The sequence below is a fragment of the Sphaeramia orbicularis genome, chromosome 18, assembly GCF_902148855.1.
Source record: "Sphaeramia orbicularis chromosome 18, fSphaOr1.1, whole genome shotgun sequence".
NCBI lineage: Eukaryota > Metazoa > Chordata > Actinopteri > Kurtiformes > Apogonidae > Sphaeramia > Sphaeramia orbicularis.
In genome coordinates this window covers 16,020,722-16,039,831 of record NC_043974.1, presented here as the reverse complement: position 1 = coordinate 16,039,831, position 19,110 = coordinate 16,020,722, and the positions used below count along the sequence as shown (strand labels likewise).

General features: G+C 36.6%; 1 protein-coding gene across 1 annotated transcript in view; it reads right to left on the bottom strand.

Moving 5' to 3' along the window:
- Positions 1–19,110, bottom strand: part of map4k2 (mitogen-activated protein kinase kinase kinase kinase 2) — a 91,801-nt gene that overhangs the window by 50,474 nt on the left and 22,217 nt on the right. Inside the window, 4 exon segments of the mRNA XM_030162712.1 lie at positions 1,214–1,269; positions 6,529–6,593; positions 6,853–6,943; positions 9,496–9,553. Coding sequence (XP_030018572.1) covers positions 1,214–1,269; positions 6,529–6,593; positions 6,853–6,943; positions 9,496–9,553 — 270 coding nt within the window.

Sequence of the window (19,110 nt, the reverse complement as noted above, 5' to 3'; positions counted from 1 at the left end):
TGTTTAAATTTACGAGGACAAAAATTTGGAGTTGTGAGTATTTATACGTTATTCTGATAGTATTTTACGGATCTGACCCACTTGAGATTAGACTGGGAACCTGAACTAAAATGATTAATATCTTCAGTGTAATTTTTGCATTTCACAAATTCATCCCAGGGGCCGGACTGGACCCTTTGGCAGGCTGGATTTTTGGATGTTTGACACCTGTGATATATGACATGGCATGACACAGACTGGCACCCTGACAGTTGCAGTTATAATACTTTAACTAGATTAACTAAATTCAATCTTAATATTAAATTAAACCAGATTTTGATGGAGTCAGTACACTGAATATCAGGTAACAGTAACATCAGTGCTTTGATTGTGACCCAGACGGCTCATTTCTCTCTCTTTGTTCTCCTGTCTGCACTTCCATTTTTCTTTTCTTAACATAACAAAAAGGTTGGTACGGGCCACATAAATAGTACTGTAAAAAGTTTTCCCAGGGAGGTTAAATCTCATAAGCACTCACAGAGTTAAGGACAGAATTTCTTCCAATATGTTTTTTTTTTTTTTTGCCCCTCCATTTTCAATGAGCTATAAAAACCCAATGCACCAAAAAGTGACATTCAAAAATGATGGTGGTTTTAAGACAAAAAACCAGTAGAGTGATCATGCCAAGACCCACATTTCTATGACAAACAAGTATGAAAATACAAAGAAAAAGCAAGACGACAGACTTTAGTTTAACTAAATGTACCCAACACTGCTTGTATATAAAGTTAGACTACAAAGCATCACTTTAAGATGAGTGACCTAGTGAGTCATTTAGCTCATTTAGTATCATCCATCATCTATATTTAGAGAAAGTACAAATGTAACCAAGATGTAGATTAAATAATAAAGCACATATAGTACAATAAAGACAAATACAGCTTTTTTTTCCATTCAGAAACTGTCTGCAATTTCATCCTTGTTTATCAATGCAGATTTGTTTATTTACTACAAATCAGCACAATATGACTAACTATCAAAATGCAGACAGTGTGTTGTGCTGCAGCAGCATTTATCTCTACAGTATATTTAGTGGTCTGGCTGTGTTAAATACTATTTAGCTTTTCTGTGGCCGGGGAAAAAACATGAGTCACTCCATCAGCAGAATATCTTTAGAGCTCGCACAATGAAACAGCAACAACAAGTCATCTACTTTGGACCAAAAAAGCCTTACCTGAAGGGTTTCTCTGCACACGAATGCTATCTGTTTCTCCTTTAATGGGCCCGTCACTGTAAAGAGCAACAAGATTAATAGCACACACACACACACAGGAGCAGGAAAAAGAAGAGCCTGCAGGTACGTTTGTAGAGGAGACAAAACTGGTTCAGCCAAGTTCACAGCGGTGCCAACCTCAGTGTCTTATCAACAGCAATTATACGATTCTAAAACTGAGCTAACATATGGCCAGTGTTTTACCCAGAGAAAAGACAGTCTTTAGCTCTGTCATAACAACTCTAAAGCAGACTTATTCTTCAAAAAGGCGTACAATGCAAGGCATTTCAGCCTAAATATGAACATAAATTATATAAACTGTGCCTCTGTAAATTACTATAAAGCTATAAAACTAAACTATTATAAACACAATTTCAGTTCAATTCATTTAAAAAGAAAGGTTCAGGAATTACACATTAAAACACATAACTAACATTTAAAGGTGCGGGAGACTTTCGTGACCAATTTCGTGACCAAAAACCTCAGTCATAGCCTAAGTATCATGAATCTGTAAGTCTTTCTGTGATTACTCACCTGAATCTCTTGCATCATGGTGAACAATTTCGAAGTGCCATCCACCATAAACAAACCATGTGTTTACAAACAGAGTCGGGAGGTAACTCGGGCATCTTCGGAATTTTGTCGTGACATGTATTGTGGGAAATGCTGGTTCGCTCTGCTGACTGGCAGTGGCAGCTGCTACAGACACGAGACGGAAACGGCAGGAGCTCCCTTCCCTCTATGCATATTCCTCCAGCTGTTTCTGCGTTTCAGCCGTTTCTGCGTCATGTGTTTTTTCATCCATATAATATCATATGGTCGCGCTGCTGCTGCTGCTGTCAGGCGGTGGCACGAGCCTTCGCTTCCCACAATGCACGTTGTGACAAAATTCTGAAGATGCCCGAGTTACCTCCCAACTCTGTTTGTAAACATATGGTCTGTTTACGGTGGAGGCACTTTGAAATTGTTCCCCGTCATGCAACAGATTCAGGTGAGTAATCACAGAAAAACTTACAGATTCATGATACTTAGGCTATGACTGAGGTTTTACACATTTGATGAAAAATTGGTCCCGAAAGTCTCCCGCACCTTTAACATTACCACTTATATCCATTAAACAAGAAACAGAAGTTCAGTCTCATGTGGCCACCATTGTTGCAATACAATCTGTTGGAGCAGTTATATATAAACACAAAAATGTGTTTAACCTTTGACCTTTGACTGCCAAAGTCTATCAGTTCATCCTACAGTTGAATGGTGATATTTGAGCCAATTTAGAAAATAAATGCAAAGTGTTTCTGAGATGAGATATTCACAAGAACAATCATATGAGGTCACAGCACCCTTGATATTTGACATTTGGCCACCAAAGTTTAATAATTATTATCATTGTAACCTTTATTTAACCAGGAGAAAGCTCAATGAGATTAAAAATCTCTTTTTCAAGAGTGTTCTGGCCAAGACAGCAGCAGCAGAAATGACACAAAATAGAAATCACAGCCATACATCCACACTAAAAGTAAACATACAAAAGTATACATATAACATGATAAAAGTCAGTACTAAAACCATACATAAAACACTAAATAAGAACATACATACTGTATAAAACATCAACATTATTTTAAAAGGTACTAAAAGTATAACAACAATGTTCCTTAAAAGCATCTCAAAGCAGAATCCAATTCAATCAATCAGAAAATTATCTCCATCTAGATTTATCCTTTTCCTATTCATTTAAAACGACCTTGAATGTATTAAAAGAGACCAATTCCTTCAGTTTAATGTCCTTGTTCCAGAAAGTGGGAGCAGAAAATTTAAAAACTTTCTTTCCCAGTTCTGTTCTGAGTTTTGGAACTCATAGCGATAACAGATCCTGGGACTGTAATTATTTAAGTCCTTCCAACAGATGTAGACCAGTAAATAATATGATGGAAGCAGACCTAAAGCACATTTATAGATAAAAGAATACCAGTGTTTCAGTCTGTGTGTAAAAAGATCTGTCCATCCAACTCAAGTATATAAAAGACAATAATGAGTGTTAGCTCTGAGGCCAGTGATAAACCTCAGAGCACCGTGATAAACAGTATCAAAAGCATTTAAATACTGAGACGACGCATAATCAGCTAATTGGTTCATTGTTGCCATAGATGTATGGACTAGAAATGTAAGTTTCCAGTGTTCAGGTGTAATTATGTCTGAATGGAGCCCTATGGGACAAATGACTCAGTGTACTGAATAAACAAATATTTAGGGAAAACTGTTGGTTCCAATACAATCAGATGACTTCTGTAGTGATATTTAGTATCTCATCCATCCTGTGTATATCAATGCTCTTATTTCATATATCGGCCAATATATCAGTAATCGGCCAATATATCGGATATCAGCTTCGCCCCCCGTATACCCCCCTTTGCCCCTGGACCCCACCGGGGGCCTTGGCGGCCCCCTTACCCCTGCCATCTGGGAAGAGCCACCTACTTTTAACAAATAACTGTCTACTCTGAAAATTACTGAAACCCCTGAAAAACAATATAATTATTCCAAAACTATCATAAACATAGTAGGTAGACCAGAGGCGTCAAACATGCAGCCCGGGGGCCAAATACGGGGGCCAAAGGGTCCAGTCCGGCCCCTGGGATGAATTCGTAAAATGCAAAAATTGCACTGAAGATATTAATCATTTTAGTTCAGGTATCACATACAGAACAATTTAATCTTCAGTGCGTCAGATCAGTAAAATACTATCATAGTAACCTATAAATACTCACAACTCCACATTTTTCTCTTTATACATTTCATGTAATTTTACTGTATTTACACTAAAACAAACTATCATTTCACAAAAACGCGAAAACCCCAAAACAAATATGACCATTTCGAAATATCTGAAGTGCAAGTTTACCAATTTTCTGCCTATTATTGAATGTTTTGTGTATTTGTAGATCCACTGTGATCTGTAAGTTATAATTCACATGTGTAAATGATGTAACCTGAGACAGAATATTGTTAAAATCGCTCTTAGTTTTCTTAAGAAATTTCAGTTCATGTTCATGTTATTCACATCGTTTTAGAGGATAGTTGGCAGATGTAAACATTTTCATCACATAATTTTACTTTTTCGCTCTAAAACGTAGAGGAAAATTTAGAGTTGACATTGTTTGGATATTATTATGTTATTATTTCACTGGTCCGGCCCACTTCGGATCAAATTTGGCTTAATGTGGCCCCTGAACTAAAATGAGTTTGACACCCCTGAGGTAGACCATCTGACGGTTCAAAATGACACAAATTGGCGACATTATTACCTTTCTAACAGAAGAGTAAGTTACTCTTTGATTGGTTGCTTTAAAAAATTGCAGGAGGGCCACTAGAGTTACAATATCCCTCTCAGATAGCCTCAGAACGTTCCATTTTTATCTAAATTTTTCAAAAGGGAAACCCCCCCTTCCGCACCATCCCCCCTGCTTGGTCATTTTGCTCCCTCACCTACCTGTGCTCCCTCTTACTAATTTTTCTAGAAAAACCCTTGCATTGACTAGATAATATAATATGATGTAACATTAACTAATAACAGCCAGTGCTCATTTACAGTCATTTAGCCAAACCAATGACAAAACACACCCGCATTTTCATGTCTTTCCTTCATTATATCATCAAAACCAAAGGCAAAAATAACCAAACTCACCAAATATGTCACTAATCTCTTCGATCAGAGCTAAAGAATTGCTCTGCTGTACTATGAAACCGACTCTCTTAAACAATAAGAGAATATTTGGAGAACTGGTAGAATTGGCTGACACTGATACACATGATAGAAGCTTAAGCTAGTTAGCTGCAAGTCAGCCATTATGTTTTCATCAACAGTTAAAGTGACCAGACCGGAATCTCTCGTCATCAGTATCTAAAGTATCTTAAATCGTGGCGTCCAAATAAACACCTGAGCCAATTTTCATAACATTCTGTCAGACTGTTCCTTATATATCACGTGTAAATGTTATGAGAGAACAAGGAAAACCCATGGGCTGTGGAAGCATGAAAAACCCTTCACCTATCTTCTACTTGGTGAAAACAATTAGGGGTAAAAATAACATTGCCACTGTCACTACTGTTGACAGCTATAGTGCATTTATAATTAGTGTAACCATTGTAAGTGGACAGCATAGTGAATAGTAAATTGTCAACTTCATATAACTCTTTATGGTTAGTTCACTGTCTCACAGGTGAAAAAATCTTATATTGTGGGTTTTGAGGATTTTCCATCATGTTTGTCTACTAATAAAGACTGTAGGTATTTGATTTGATGCTCATTTTGGTGTGGAGTGTCTGGAAAATTGTGTAGATGATACGAAATTATATTGAATCTGTTTGTTCCTTCTCCGATGTTCATGTGTCAGAAAGATACAAACTGTTTAAAGAGTTTTTGTTTTGATTTTAATAGTTATTGCTGGAAATGAATCTAGGCTTGATGATACCTAATCCATAAATACTCCTGATAAATAGTTTCTGATCCACGTCCTCTCAAAAATAACCTTAACAAGTGGTGCCAGGCACAACAAACCCCACCCCTCCCATGTATTGTATCTTATTTTGGCGTCAATCCAGCTGATGTCATCATGTCTATGTATGTGCTGATGTCGCCATATCAATTGCCTCTATATATGTGCCAAGTTTGAAGTAAATTGAAACAAAATTGATGTTTTTATAGACATTTGAAATGTCACCCATTATAAGTAAATGGGAGAAGAAAAAATATTTTAAAAATTCACAAAAAATGTGAGGTTTGACTTACTTTTCCCAAAATGTAACCATATGTAATCTGGGTCACTGGCAATCTGTAAACTCAATTTGGTATGAATTCAACCAATAGTTTTGCTGCTACATACATTTGAAATTTCGCCCATTATAAGTAAATGGAAAAAAAAAAAAGATTTAAAAAATTCATAAAAAATTTTAACTTTGACCTACTTTTCCCAAAATGTAATCAGATCTATTCTGACTCCCTGGCAATCTATAAACCCAATTTGGTATGAATTCAACCAACAGTTTCGCTGCTAGAGTTATTAACAATCAAACAAACAAACCAAACCAAAACAATACCCCTTGCCTCCCCTTCGGGGGCCGGGGTAATAAAGTTTTTACTAGAGCTCTTTCCTTTTGCTCTGGATTAAAAAGGCGCTACAGTTGGAATAAGTGCACACACTGAACACTGCAAATGCTCAAATACTGAAACTGACATTTGTAAATGAAATGAAAAACTGTATCTGTATCTGTACCGTGGTAAATATCTTGCAGGGACCCTCCACCACAGTACTCCATGCAGATCCACAGCTTTGTGTTCCTATAAAGAGACACATCATAGTTTTTTTAGCAACAAAACTGCAGCAGACAAACAAAAAAACACTCCAATGCAGACACTGAAGTCCAGTGTGTTGTGTTGTGGATACTACAACATCATTCACAGACTGCTGTGCTGACGATGTAAGTGGGTAGAGGAATGCAGGAGCAGAGTGGGACACACAAAAGTCACATTCCACATATTAAAATCCACCAACAACCCCAGAATTCCACGCATGTATGAAGTTGATGACGAATATCACCTGTGGTAGCTGCCGAAATAGGCCACGATGTTCTTGTGTTTGCATTCCTTCATCATGGTGATCTCCTGCTGGATGGACGTGATATCGTCTCCTAGACAGACAAAGTTCAGGGTGTGAATGTCACAGATGGTCAAACCTCATGAAACTGGATGGACTTTTACAGACCAGAAATGGCTAGACTGGAAGGACTGGTACGAAGCTAATGTACAGCATATTCACAGTCAGGTCTGCAGACTGGTTTATTATAAGTGTTAACACAGGGATAAGTAGCATTTCAACAACATTCATTTCCCTGTCTCTGTATTAGATTCACATGCTCTATACAGATCATCAGTGGAACATCAGTGACTTTAAAGCTGCAGTGCTTGAGTTTGTTTAGTGCAAAAATGACATAACTACCTTTAAACATAATGTAATAGAGGGTATGCACATACGTCACTTCCCCCCCTGGGCCACACCCCTCTAAATCAGACTGAGTGGCAAAAACCAACCTGCTCAACATGACGGAGTATAGCAGTAAACACAGCAAGACTGGGAAAATGTGAAATACAAAATTAAATAAAGGACAGTTGGACTGGACATGGATCTGTACGAGCTACCAAAGAACAAGTGGTCCACCAACATTGACATGTGGACAGAAATGGAGTATCCTGACATCCAGGGTAAGTATCAGCGCTATTTTACCTGAAACAAATATACACGGTTTCATCATTACTGACAACCAGGGTCCAAAACTAGGGCCCAGAACCAGCTGATCCACAGTGCATTTACAGTAGACCGTGGACTGACCCCAGTGAATATATGCAGGATCTACTGGGACTGAGGAGATTTACCGAGTCTAGTTCAGATCAAGTACTTTATACAAAAGAGCTTCAACTGCTTTGTACGAGCAGGGTGCGACTTTATTCTTGTAAATTATGATATTTTTCCCACCTGTTTTTAAATTACGACATTATTCTCATAATATTATGGTTTTATTGTTGGAATATGACGACTTTAATCTCATAAATGAATGACATTTTTGTTAAATTATGAGGTTTTTTTAGAACTACGACTTTATTCTCATAACATTGTGATTCTTTTTGTATTCGACTTTATTCTCATAAAATTACAGGTTTTATATCTATATTTTATGACTTTATACTCGTAGTGACAAGTGTTTTTATTTTCTTATATGGTCCTAATACTCTGTCGTAGCTTTATTCTCCAGTTCCCCCGTATTTGAAAAACTAGGTTAGCCTCAGTTTCAGTTAGTTTACTAATCATGTAGGAGCACAAGGTTCATATTCACAAAATAAAGACAAAAACCATGATAGATCTGATCATGAAACCAAGAGCTTTACTAAGAAGTAACATTAGCCAAAACAATACGTAATTTAAGGTATGATTTGACCCAAAAATACAGCATAAATTAATGTTACCTGACACCAAACGGAATCCACAGATCTAGGTTTGGTTTTTCTGTCTTTCGGTGTCTGTAAAACGATAGCTCCGACTGCTTTTCAAACCTGTTCATACAATCAATCTCACAACAGCTCTTCCCCATTTTATATTAAATATTATTCTTAAGTTTAGAAAGTATTGAAGCCAACACTGCCATTCATCTCCCTCTTTCTGCCACCCAGTGGGCGTAACTGCAGTGACTTTCGCTAGCAGTGACGTCACGTGCATACCCTCTATTCAAGAGGTCTGAGAGGACATGAAACTTCCTACTCCACAATGCAAATTTTTGTCCAATCACAAGTGTTTTCAGACAGGCAGGCGGGTTAAATACATGACTGACAGCTGAAATTCCCAATCGCTACTTAGATGCTCAACTATGAGGTTTTCCATGCTTTTCCATCATGTCATGAAACAACATTAGGTTCATCCATATTTATATTTATATCCCCAAAATGGAGTTTCGGGGATATAACAGAACTGTTGTGAAATACGATGCTGAGCAGAAAAACTTTTACACAGTCTCCACTCCACATCTCCAGACCTGATTGCAACACAAAAATCTGTGATTAAGAGCAAAACGTTTGTATTTTTGTACCGAGGTTGGAGATAACTGCATCAGATTGTGAGATTTTTTAAATAGTGTTTTTAGAACAAACAAAAATGTTCACTTTACTCAACCACATACCTATGAATAGTAAAATTAGCGTTGTTTTAATTCCTTCCGTTGACGTTGATGTATTGGGGAAAGTTAGTTTACAAAGTAAGATTAGGATGATGACGTATAGTGACTAATGAAAATGTTTACAGTAACTTTAGCTACAAGACTGAAACTAAGCGGAAACTATTCTTCTGAGTCTTCAGATTTATTTTGCCCATTGGACCACCTGCTTCCATACAGTCTTGTGAAATTATTAATCTTTTACTTTGATAGAATAGAATAGAATAGAATAGAATAGAATAGAATAGAATAGAATAGAATAGAATAGAATAGAATAGATAACTTTAATGTCTGCTCCAAGTAAAAACTGAAATTTCTCTTATGTCACGGCTGTTACATGTGTCATAGTTTACATGTTGGAATCATACCCCCAAGACTCTCTAAACTTTAGAAGCCATTCATTACAGAACCTACTTGTGAAAATGTGACAAATGTGCTGCAAATAAGCAGTTGTTACCAGGTTGAGTGTAATTTTAACGTACCTGGGTCCAGCTTGACAATCTTGATAGCTGCCAGCTCAGACGTCCTGATGTTACGAGCCTGCACAGAAAAAGAATACACACAGTCCATGTCAGACAGAAATATAAATAATGGACATATGGACACACTTAAATATATGTTATTTGCCATAATAATACAGTACAGAGCCATTCTAACATTCATACTACTGAAACTAATTGTCCTTGTTTAATCAGCTCAGTATCAGAAACCAAAAAGGCGATCGTTGTCAAATTTTGTTTCATCCCTAAACATCCGATACAGTATGTTCAGACTTCAATAGGACACATCCATTCATACATATTTAAGAAGGTTCTTGTAGAGTCATGATATCAACTATGATGCTGGCTTCACGACAAATTCAGTCAATATCAGTGCAAATATATTTAATTCCAAATGTGATATTGTATAGTATTCAACCTTTATTCTATTTACTGTATAAAGACAGTCAGTGTCAGGACGTAATGAAGATAGCATATCGTTAAAATAGCATCTGACTACATGATGATAATAAATACACAAATACATACAAAATATTTCTCAGTGAACATTTATTTAAAGTATAGAGTCTCTGCCTTGGTGGATCTTTTCTATTAACTTATAAATTGGGCAGAATACATGATCAATTCTTTGTTTTAACCCTGTAGCACCGCATTATGTAATAAAGGAGCAATATGTAATAATGTAATAATTTTTGACCTCATTATGTAATAATGTTGCATTTTATACTAACATGCCACATTTTGTAAAAAAAATTCTTGAAGGCATTTTGTAATAAACTTTGCCACATTTTGTAATAACTTATTACATATTGCAACAGTTATTACAGAATGTGGGTGTAGGACTTTAAAGGAAATGTAATAATTTGGTGCATTATGTAATAAACCATCAAAATTGATGCCTTGACTGGAAAAACCATCATACCAACAAAACAACAGTAAGCATTTGAGCTTAATTAGAATGCATTAAAAAAAAAAATAGTAGGATGTTTAATTTGTCAAACCTATATCAAATGTATCTGTATTCATTATAATGGATAAGGGTCAAAACACAGTATTCACAGTCTCTCTGACGGGACATTTTAGAAACAATTTGACAGATTAGTGTTGCTAAATGACCCACGTTTTTACTTTTAAATTCATTTTTTCTTTAGTTGGACCAAAAGGGATTATTTAAAACAAGGAGCTACTTCATATTGAAATAAATGTTGGAATGGCAATCAATTAAAGTTTGCTCTCAGATGGGACATTACTGTGTTTTGACCCATAATGTGTTTGCAGGTTAGAAAAAGCTGCACTAATTAAGTATTATTGACAAGAAACTTACTGGTGCACTGAAATGTGGAATACACAATACATATAAGTTATTACAAAATGTGGCAAAGTTTATTACAAAATGCAGTATGTTATTACAAAATGAGATGAAAAATGATCACATTATTACATATTGCATTATTATTACATAATGCGACGCTACAAACCCTAAATGTTCAGTCAGTGTTGAGATTAGTTGCTCTTTTTACGAGATTCACAGTCTGTTTGACATTAGCATTGAATGGAATGGTTCTACTGATGCTTTATTAACACCGTGTAGTTATGTGATTCCTGCCTATCTGTCTGATTGTCTGCAGGTTTAGGTAAAATCTAAAATCAGTTCTTTCATGAAACCTGATGGAAGCACAGAGGATAAACCCCAGAGGCTAGAGTTGTTTTTCAGACGAATTAGACTTTAAAATGAAAAAAGTTGGTTAAATTCACCAGTGGCAGAACTGACAAAAACAAGGAACACATGGGTCATAATTAGTGGTTTGTTTGTGGTTTAACAACATTGTGGAGTGAGGGAGGACTATTGGCATTGGCAGAGATCTGTGCGCTACAAATGCCCTTCTAATGGATCAGGTTTTGGACACCCTTGTGCTCCGAGACATGTGTTTAGAGAATCCAGTCAGCTATGAACAGAACTAAATCCAAAACTCCACAATTTTAGCTCAGGAGAAACAAACAACATATTCTTTAACATGTGGGACTAATTTCATACGCGGTTTTATACCAGTCTACTGAGTTAGAACGAGGGATCTGCATGAATAATCGATTAGTATAAAGATGTGTTTCATATTTTTGCCACTGTTTCTACCCCAGTACTGCATATGTTAAGTCTGAAAAAGTATTTATTGAATGAAATGTTACAACGGTGGTTCACCATCTCCTTGGTTGGTCAGGTTTTTTTTTTTTTTTTTATTATTATTATTATTACTTTGGTTTTTGGTAACAATGATGTCATCACTAATCAACATTAAACTGACTTGATTATGAATGTTAAATTTCAGTTTTCCTTTTATATTAACTCTTTAAGTGCCAGACAGTTAAGGGGCTAATGAGCCTTAAAAGTGCCACAGAATTTGGCCGTTTTTCAGTATTTCGCGTTGTTTTTATAATATTTGAAGAATCCTGCAGGAAACTGCTCGGTAACATCCGACCGATTGCTGATTAGATCCAAAACGCACCGGACGCAGCCGATTCATTATTGATCGTAATTTGCATAATTTATAATAATAATAATAATAATAATAATAATAATAATCTTTATTTATATAGCACTTTTCATACATTAAAAACTGTAGCACAAAGTGCTTTACATATCAGTTTAAAAATCAGTACCGCCCCCCACCCACACCCACCCACTCACCCGCACACACACACACATATACATGCAAACCCACAACCTCACACATACTTAAGAAGACTGACTGAGCACGGGTAGACCAGAACAAAAATGTACAAGTAAAAGTAAAACATCAATTTAGGAGGCGCTGTCTCAGGGAGCCATCCGCACCAGGAGGCAGCCGCCGACCCCGGCGACCAGGCACCAGCAACACAGCCCCGCATCCCAACTAGTGGGAGAGGGCCAACTGGGACCCCCACCCACCAGAAAGGAGCGGACCCCAGTGAGAGAAGGCGCCACAGCCCCCGGAGTCCACAGCCGCCCCCCGGCATGGAGGGCTCCCTCTGATGAAACACCGGAGAATAAGAAACACTAAAAAGATATAAAAATATTATTCGGTCGCGTGACCTCAAATTCCCGTCTGCTTTGTCTCAAAAGGGGGACACAGAAAGAACGTCATCGAAATGTGAGAAAGAAATGGGGGTGGATGGTTTGTTTGTACACAAATATGGCGTGTTCTCCAAAGCCGATCTGATCGGCCCGTGGCACTTTACAGGTTGTTTTCGTAAAGCCGATTTAATCGGCCCATGGCACTGAAAGTGTTAATAGCCTAATCTTAAACAGTTTCTTAATTTACTTAAGAGTAAATAGAAAATTTGACCTACATGCATGAACTATGAAGAACTAAAGCTTTGTGGAAGAGATATGTTGTATGTTTAAACCTTTTTTTAGACTGTTATTTACACTCACCAAAAATATAAACGCACCACTTTTGTTTTTGCTCCCATTTGTCATGAGCTGAACTCAAAGATCTAAAACTTTTTCTGTGTACACACAAGGTTTATTTCTCTCAAATATTGTTCACAAATCTGTCTAAATTTGTGTTAGTGAACACTTCTTCTTTGCTGAGATAATCCATCCACCTCACAGGTGTGGCATATCAAGATGCTGATTAGACAGCAGGATTTTTGCACAGGTGTGCCTTAGGCTGGCCACAATAAAAGGCCACTCCAAAATGTGCGGTTTTATCACACAGCACAATACCACAGATGTCACAAGTTTTGAGGGAATATGCAATTGGCATGCTGACTTCAGGAATCTCCACCAGAGCTTTTGCCTGTGAACTGAATGTTCATTTCTCTACCATAAGCCATCTCCAAAGCTGTTTCAGAGAATTCATGAAGAAGACTGTGTGAGGAAAATGGTGGTCACACCAAATACTGACTGGTTTTCTGACCCCCCTGGACCACCCAATACAGTAAAACTGCACATTTCAGAGTGGCCTTTTATTGTGGCCAGCCTAAGTCACACCTGTGCAATAATCCTGCTGTCTAATCAGCATCTTGATATGCCACACCTGTGAGGTGGATGGATTATCTCAGCAAAGGACAAAGGAGAAGTGCTCACTAACACAGATTTAGACAAATTTATGAACAATATTTGAGAGAAATAGGCCTTTTGTGTACATAGAAAAAGTTTTAGATCTTTGAGTTCAGCTCATGACAAATGGGAGCAAAAACAAAAGTGGTGCGTTTATATTTTTGTTGAGTGTAGATATAATGATTATTTTTATTGTTTTTATTAATCTGCTGACTATCTTCTTATTTAACCGAGTCATTATTTAACCTATAAATGTTACAAAATGGCATAAAAAGCACAAGGTAACATTCTCAAATGTCATCTATGATCCATAAGCAAAAGATATTCAGTTTACTTGTGACAGAGGAGAACAAAACTACAAAATATTAACATTCAAGAGACTGCAATCTGAGAATTTAAGCTATTTTTATCCATAAAAATTACTCCAGTCACTCCAGCAAATTATTACAGTTATACAGTTTAATAGTCGATGAGTCAGTTCATCGATGCAGCTGTAGAGGTAAGTCACACTACAGTGTATTCTCACATCGATTGAGTTCTGGTTATATTAAAAACTTTGGAAGTGGAAGAAAAGAGTGAAAAACATCATCTGTAGAACCACAATATGGTGAGGAGCCGCCTGCCATCGAGGCCTTATCAACTCTTATTATTAAGCAAATATCACTACCATTTTGAAAAACAACTTCCTATGGATTTATAATCTTCTTCTTGAAGCAGGAGATAAGATAAGATAAGATAAGTATACTTCTAGTCTAAACTGTTGACGGTGTTTTACTAATATCAGGATCTTGGAGGACATTTTGGTAGTGGTTTTTATTTTAGTCCCCTCAGTCTCGTGCTTAGTGGCTAAATAGGGAGTTCATTAATTTATTCATTTTCTGAACCACTGGAGGACCTGCAGAGAACCCATGCAGACACGTTCAGGATCATCCTCTCACTCGTCCCTCTTGGACCCACCACCGACATCATTAGTTGACAGTGCCAACCAACGCAATTACATTTGTCCCAATATAAAACTATATTAGGGCGAGGTCAAGGGCATCACAGATGGACAGCCCACTTTTGATTCATAACTTTTGAACCAGACAAGTTTAAGACAAATATTATACAGAATTGGAAAGGTCTAAATACCATCTTAAACATACTGAAAGGGCAAAATTTAGTTTCAAATATTTGTAAATGAAAAATATCAAAAACTACTGCGTCACGGTTGGACAAAAAAATTAACGTCTATCTTTTGCAAGAATTACAAGGTTCTCAAAAGTGAAGTTCCTTTGACATTTTGATCCTAAAATGTATTCAGTGTATAAATTAAACCCTCTATTTTACAACCTAATAATTGATTAGAGGAAAAAAAATTTTTATCATAGCTAAATAGCAAGAGTTTTGACAAATGGCAGCATCAAAGAATGGACAACAAAAGTAAATATGAAATCAAAGATTTTTTATTTCAATTATCAATATCATATACTTTTTTTTTTTTTTTTAACAATATTTGCAACATACAAATAATATTAACATTATATTCAAATGTATTTTGCATAGATATATGCATTTATTCATTTTAAACAGTGTTTAAAATATGACAGAAATAATATAATAGTCAAATATCAATGTATTTGGAATAAATTTTGTTTATGAGAGTTTATGAAATGAACCCAGAATGACGGCAGAAAACTTTATCACCTTCCAAATATTCACACTCATAAAACTCCTCAACTTTCTTTCACAAATTTTTTTCTCATTTCAAAATACATTTTCCTGAAAATATAAGTAACTACCTACCCAAATTTATAAGCTTGGCATAGATTATTACCTCCGCCAAGGAGATTATGTTTTTGTCAGTGTTGGTTTGTCTGTGTGCAAGATAACTCAAAAAGTTATGGATGGATTTGGATGAAAATTTCAGGAAATGTTGATACTGGCACAAGGAACAAATGATTACATTTTGGTGGTGATCGGGGTGGGGGGGCACTGATCTGCCGTGGCGGAGGTCTGCGCTCTACGAGTGCTTTTCTAGAAAAGAGAGTGCAGACCTCTGCCATGGCAGATCAGTACCCCCCACCCCCCACCCCCGATCACCACCAAAATTTAATCATTTGTTACTTGTGCCAGTATCAACATTTCCTGAAATTTTCATCCAAATCCAGGGCATTGATCTGCCTTGGAGGAGGTCTGCGCTCTCTGAGTGCTTCTTGTTGTAATTATATTTTTTTGACCAGATGTTAACCGTCCCTTGACTTCGCCCATTATGACATCTGTCATTGTTTTGTATCCCAGACCCTTGTTAGAAAAGAAACACCTGAATTCAATGTGTCCACATACTTTTGTCCATTTGTGTGTGAGTTGGGTAATTATGCTATGAGGCTAATGGTATAATACATCCATGCACACAAGATTAGAGTTAGAGAACATACAAAACCCTACACAGAAAGGTTCCATAAGTAGGTCATTTAGTATTGTATTTGGTTTCAATCTGGAATCTGAACTTGTATTTTCTGGCTTATTTGGAGTTTCGGTTAATTTGCTTCCTGTTTCGTTCATTACATGGGTTTCTCTGGGTTTTTTGTGACTAAATATAAATAACTGTGTAACTTGAGAGTTTTTATTGTCACATTACATCAGGGGTGTCAAACTCATTCTAGTTCAGGGGCCACATTCAGCTAAATCTGATCTGAAATGGGCCGGACCAGTAAAATAATAACATAATTATATATAAATAATGTCAACTCCAAAATTTTCTCTGTTTTAGAATGAAAAAAGTAAATTTACATTATGAAAAGGTTTACATCTACAAACTATCATTTCAAAAGATGTGAATAACATGAAAAAACTGAAAAAATAAGTGTAATTTTAACAATATTATGCCTCAGTTTATCATTTACACATGTACATTATAATGTACAGATCACAGTAGATCTACAAATACACAAAACATTTAGTAACAGGCAGAATATTGTTAAAATTACACTTATTTCTCTAAAGACATTTCAAATTGTTCACATTTGTTCAGGTTATTTATATTTTGTGCGAAATTATACTTTGTTTCAGTGTAATTACATGAAAATATCTAAATGTACGAACAGAAAAATTTGGATTTGTCATTATTTCTATGTTATTATGATTGTATTTTACTGGTCCTGCCCACTGGAGATTGAATTGGTCTGAATGTGGAACCTGAACTAAAAGGATTGTTAATATCATTAGTGTAATTTTTGCATTTCACAAATTCATCCCAAGGGCCAAACTGGACCCTTTGGCGGGCCAGATTTGGCCCCCGGGCCGCATGTTTGACACCTGTGCATTAGATGGTAGAGCGGGTCGTCCAATAACCGAAGGGTTGGTGGTTCGAACACCGCTCTGTCCCAGTCATGTGCTGTTGTGTCCTTGGGCAAGACACTTCACCCTCCGTGCCTCCAGTGCTGCTACTCACACTGGTGTATGAATGTTCGGTGGTGGTCGGAGGGGCCGTAGGCGCGGATTGGCAGCCACGCCTCCGTCAGTCTGCCCCAGGGCAGCTGTGGATACATATGTAGTTTACCACCACCAGAGGGAGAATGTGAGAGCGAATGAATAATGGATCCATTGTTCACTTTGAGTATGCGTTCATAGAAAAGCGCTACATAAATCTAATCCATTATTATTATTATTACATTATCAGAGTGTTTTGGGTAGGAGTGTAAGAAAATATCGGTTCTGCAACATATCGCGATATTTCATTTCAAAATACTGTATTGATATTAAAAAGTACTGTATCGATATTTTTTAGGTATTTATTCAAATGCAGATATTGTGGAGGTTCATTTTTGTTTTTCTTTTTGTTTATACTTTATTCTCTTCTATTAAATAATGTTAGTTCCTTTGTTGGGGTTGCACTAAAATAATGTTCTGATGTTAGTTCTGAACTAATAGAATATGAACATTTGAACAAGATCTTAAACTGTAATGTCTGTAAAACATCATTTAAGTTTGAACACAGGAACATTTTCTGATATAGCATTAGATCCTGTTGGGATAAATAAAAATGTGTTTAGTATTTGTGGATATTTCTGGTGGAATTCAATTCTTCAAGGAAATAATCATTTAAAAAAAAAAGAAACAAACAAAAAATTGCCTTTTAAACAGTATCGAGATATATCGTATTGTGTTCCTAGTATTGTGATTTGTATCGTATCGCCAGATTCTTGCCAATACACAGCCCTGGTTTTGGGTAAAACATGTAATTTACCTCCCTGTGTTCCTTCAGACAGTGAGTAAGGCTCATTAAAATCACATACGAATCACTCATCATCGGAATTGCGTCATATGCATACCCATGCTAAGGTAAAACACGTTGCTGTGGTTTGGAAACCGAGGCAGCCTCCTTTGTGCCCCAGAGGAGACACAGCAAATCATATCAGCATGTTGGGTTTGTGCAAAACAATCTGCAGTGATGTTTGCAACACCTTTCTGATCTCTCACTGACAAAAATGGAGAAAATATCACACTCACATGATGGATGCAAAACACACAGACTTATAAAGTATCTAAAGATTTATAATAGTAGGAAAACACAAATATTCTTACATAAGGATCTATCTTATTTCATCTGTCGTCCACTGCCTTTTCCTAACATGGTGTCAGAAGTCATTCAGTCCTCTCTGGAGCTCTAACACCGCTCTAGTCCGTTAAGATAACAAAAGCCCGGGCATGTATCCAGCAGCTCAGTGTGCTATCTTGATGATGAAGGACTTATAATTAGTTTTTCCTGCTGTCTTACCTTGCCTGTAACCTTGTATTGATTCTAAACCATGGACAAAGCGTATTGGCAGAGTCAGCTCTGTCCTGTCTGTTCGATAGTAGACACTGAGTCATTTACAACTCGATAAAAATAAGCTTAATGTAAGGGTTAAAAAGGCCTCTAAACATGTCTAGACAAAATGATTTGTTTTGCTTGTATCAATATGTTGTGACTTTAATTAATAATTACAAACTCTGTGATTTAATTAGGGATTATTGCTCTTGTCTATATTGTAGTTTTGATAACATTTAACCCATAAAGACCCAGAGCTACTTTTGTGGCAGTTCCAAAATAGTTTTTTTTCCCCTCTATATTTAACTTTTCTTAAAGGGGTCATATTTTGCAAAACCCACTTTTGGTACATTTATTTGTGTATTTGGACCCTAATAGTTCATAGTTTGAATTTGAACCCTCCAGCTGCTGCAAAGCTATCTTTATATTAATTTTGGCAAAAATCGAGTGGATTTCTACAACCTGTTTTAATTCCTTCTTAATTTGTTACGTCTACAACTAGTTATGTCATGACATTTACACATATAAGGTCAAGACTTCTGATGAACATTTCTCCAAGTACGACATATTTGTTTGTCAGCAGCAGCGGTTTTAGTCCATACTGAAAATATGTCCAAACTTCGAGCCGATTACCTAAAATGTTCAGCTGTTGGTTGAACGGGACAGAGCAGCACAGCCAAAAACCTGGAGGGGGTGGGACCTGAAGTAGCTCATTTGCATTTAAAGGGCCAGCGCTCAAAACAACCTTTCTGGTGTCATTACTCAG